Source organism: Bison bison, unplaced genomic scaffold (assembly GCF_000754665.1).
Source record: "Bison bison bison isolate TAMUID 2011002044 unplaced genomic scaffold, Bison_UMD1.0 scf7180017864201, whole genome shotgun sequence".
Taxonomy (NCBI): Eukaryota; Metazoa; Chordata; class Mammalia; order Artiodactyla; family Bovidae; genus Bison; species Bison bison.
In genome coordinates, this window is record NW_011494773.1 from 963,559 (window position 1) to 967,581 (window position 4,023).

The 4,023-nt window shown below is 47.2% G+C and overlaps 1 protein-coding gene across 2 annotated transcripts in view; it reads left to right on the plus strand.

Annotated features, from left to right (window-relative positions):
• Window positions 1-4,023, plus strand: part of ESRRB (estrogen-related receptor beta) — a 184,044-nt gene that overhangs the window by 128,446 nt on the left and 51,575 nt on the right. The window contains exon 3 of one of the 2 annotated variants that reach the window (XM_010844374.1): window positions 1-287. This exon is cut by the window's left edge and continues 24 nt beyond it. In XM_010844374.1, coding sequence (XP_010842676.1) covers window positions 1-287 — 287 coding nt within the window. The remainder of the gene's footprint in view (window positions 288-4,023) is intronic. The other variant, XM_010844373.1, reaches the window with a different exon arrangement.

Below are 4,023 nucleotides of genomic sequence, written 5' to 3' on the forward strand. Positions count from 1 at the left end.
CTCGTCGGACGCCAGCGGCGGTTTCGGTCTAGCCCTGGGCGCCCACGCCAACGGTCTGGACTCGCCGCCCATGTTCGCGGGCGCCGGGCTGGGAGGCACCCCGTGCCGCAAGGGCTACGAGGACTGTGCCGGAGGCCTCATGGAGGACTCGGCCATCAAGTGCGAGTACATGCTCAACGCCATCCCCAAGCGCCTGTGCCTCGTGTGCGGGGACATCGCCTCCGGCTACCACTACGGCGTGGCCTCCTGCGAGGCCTGCAAGGCTTTCTTCAAGAGGACCATCCAAGGTACGGGGCCGCCGGCCGGGCCGGGGAAGGGTGGGGGTGCGGCCCGGCAGGGAGCCAGTGATCCCCCAGAGCCAGCTGCCGGCGCAGGTCTGGGCGCCTCTGAATGCCAGGTTCTGGAGACTCTCCTTTCGGTCTCCCCAGGGCTTCTCATCCTGGGATTCTGGATGTGGGCTCTAACTAGCAGGCTGTTGTTGAAATGGCATTCCGCCCCTTAGGGGACCCCGGAAGATCTGCACAAATGCCTAGGTGTGCCTAGGATGGGAAACACTGTCCAATGTGTGACCCTAAAGAGCTGATTTTAGGGGGGAAAATGTTAGCAGCCCTATTTGCCCTGCAATTCCAGACCTCTTGAACTGTAATGGGTCTCTCGTTTTGTTCCCTGGTGGCTCAGACGGTAAAGCATCTGCCTACAGTGCAGGAGACCTGGGTTCAATCCCTGGGTTGGGAAGATCATCTGGAAAAGGAAATGACAACCCACTCCATTATTCTGGCCTGGAAAATCCCACAGATGGAGGAGCCTGATAGGCTACAGTCCATGGGGTTGCAAAGAGTCAGACTCAGCTGAGTAACTTCACTTTCACTTTGTAATTGCGCAAGTGGACTGTGACTACCCTCTTCATCTTTAAAGAGTCAGGGAAGAGCAAGGGGATCTCCCCCTGCCGCCCACCCCCCCACTGCACCCTGACCACTCATCCTGTCCCATCCCGGAGTGGCCCATCTTTGAGGGCTTTTCACAAAGTGTGTGCGTATCGGCTGAGTCATGTTCCGAAGGCCATGGGGTGGCTGCCTCTCTCAATGGGTGGGAAAGAGCCCTCCAGGTCTGAGAAGTGAGTCCTAGGTAAATAGGGGATAATGATGGCTGCGCATGGTAACCAAGATTCTTACTACAGTAGGTCACAGGTAGAGCCCTTGCTTCATGCATCCCACTGACTATCTGTGAGTTCCTACTAAGTGCCAGCCTGACGCTAGGATAGACCAAAAGCCCTGCTCGTGGAGGTCACTGAGATGAGCAGATGCTGTCCCCTGGGGACAGAGACTGCAGACCAGACTAGAGAAAACTCAGGGGTGCTTTCCTGTCGCTGCCCTGCCTGGCGGTCCGGGGGTATCCTCCCTTGCCCTCCTCCCCTATTTCTCTTTTAGAAGAGGCAAGCTGAGCTTCCATGGATGATTCTTGGCTTGTTCAGTCAACAAGTATTTGCTTAAATTTCTTGTGAGAAGTTATTTATTAAACTAATTAAGGGTCCTAGGATGTTTCCAGTTTAACGTGTTAGTTGAAACGGTGTGTTGACCTGTCCAACTGCTGGGTGGGCTTCTGGGTCGCACAGCTCCATCCCTTACCTTACTGCTCAGTGCCCTTGGGGGCTGCCTCAGTTTCTCTGCTTTAGTTTGTTCCCAGGAAAGGTGAGATGGTGTCATGGCTACCTCACATAGAGCTGTTAAAAAGAGGCTTAATTATATACTGTATATATATATAATGCATTGTATGTATTATGTATATAAAATACATTATATATGATGCATTATATATATATAAAGCACATATGTAAATAATGCATTTTATATATATGTGTGTGTGTGTATATATATATATATAGCACTTATGTTTTGGCCTGGCACTTAGTAAGCACTAAATAAATGTCTGCAGTTATTATTTTCACTTTTCTAGTATCCCTTAAGACACTATTACTTAGACAACAGACATAATCTGTTTTATCTTACAAAGCAGGTTTTTGTAATCTCATTAATTTAAAGAGTACAATTATTATTTTAACTTAACAGGATTTAAACCATTTTAGCTATAGATAAATTTCTTTATTAAATGGACCCTTTAAAAATATAAGCATGGCAAATATGCAAATAGTACATAGGAATTTTTTACTGTTTTATTCCAACAGTAAAAAAGTAAGTTTTCCTAGAACCCCAGGCCCCCAGTTCCCTGTACCTTTCCCAGAAGGAGCATGGTACCAACTTCTCTCAGCAAATACTGACGGAACCCTTTTCTGTCCGGCACTGCGCTAGCCTTCAGCACCGTGAATGGATGTATGCTGGTCCCTGCTAGCTTCACATCCCCCAGTCTGGGAAGAGGCCCTGGAATTTCTAGATGTGAAAAGCACTATATGCAGTTCTAAGTCTCAGCCAGGCTTGAAAACCCCCAGTTCAATATCCAATTAATATCATTGGATATTGGAAGGATAAACATGAGATGTTTAAAACAATTTAAGCCACTGGAAGAGCAGTGTTTTTCTTCTAAAATTGGGATGTAATCTTGGTAAGATTGCCACTATTTTAGACTCCTGAAGGTCAGTTTTTGAAAAATTGTCTTTTAAGAGACAATTACATTTTCTTCTCTCCTTATTCCTTAATGTGCTGGAGAATTCTGGATCAAATTTTCTGAAAGCAGAGGCTGGTGTCGACTCAAGAATCCTGCTACACCCTCGACAGCAACCTGGGTGTTAAGAACATTCTCAGCAAGGGCCCACAGGAAGGATTTGTAAATAGTCTTCATTATTTGCTCCCACGAATAGGATAACGATCTTTTCCTAGAAGCCCAAAGACAAACAGAGCATTTAGTGCCATCGGAACTGGCCTGATCTTGTCCCTTTTCTTAGTCACAGGAAGAGTTATTCATTTTCAACCAGAAAGACATGTATGTTTGGAACAGGGACTGTCCATCTAAAGCTGATGGATTGCTCTGGCTATTTCATCAATTCTTTGATTTTGTTCTAACAAAGATTTTGATTTTGTTGTTTCTGAGCATAACAGTTGTAGGAAATTTAGAGATATGGGGAAAATATAAAGAGGAAACAAATTACCTACAATTGGACAACCCCAGAGATGAGCTTAGAACCAAGAGAGCATTAATTGAGTCCCTGCGCTGAGTTAGGGGCTTCCCTGGTGGCTCAGAGGGATAAAGAGTCTGCCTGCAATGTGGAAGACCTGGGTTCAATCCCTGGGTTGGGAAGATCCCCTGGAGAAGGAAATGGCAACCCACTCCAGTATTCTTGCCTGGAGAAGCCCCAGGGACAGAGGAGCCTGGTGAGCTACAGTCCATAGGGTCACAAAGAGCTGGACACAACTGAGCGACTTGACTTTTCTTTACTTTCCTGAGTAAGGAGCTTCAGGGAGAGACACAGAGTACCTGCCCTCTAGATGCCGGAATCAAAGGTTTAGAGCAGGCAAGGCTACAGGCATTGCCTTAGGCTGCCAGCCCAGGGCATAGTCTCCTAAGCACCTCCCTAGTTAAGGAGGATGTTCAGGCCATTTTGAACAGGGCCTTTAGTCACATGCAATAATAATCCATTTACAAAGTAAATGCCAGGACAGGTCTGAAAATCATGCTAGCTCACAGCCTCCCTTCCCTCTTTAGGTTCCTTCCATCTGCTCCATTCAGTGGTTACACTGAATTTGGACAATAGAAGAAATTTATGGGAACCAAGGAGTCACAAGAGACTTAGGGAGAAAGCCCTCAGAATCCCATTCCCTGCCTACAAATATTTACTGAGCGCTCACTGCTTACTGGGCTCTCAGTACTCTGCGCCGTGCTGGGGCTGCCTCTTTGGGGATGGGGGAGGTGGGCAAAGTGCAGTTTGCAGGCAGCTTTCTGCTTTTGTGAATCGAGCCGTCTTAGAACCTGTTTGTTTACATATTGTCTCTGTGTTGGTACTTTGGTAGAGTAGTAGTCAGACCTTCAGGCCACAAAGCATAAAGGATTTACATTTTTCTGACTTTTTGCGGC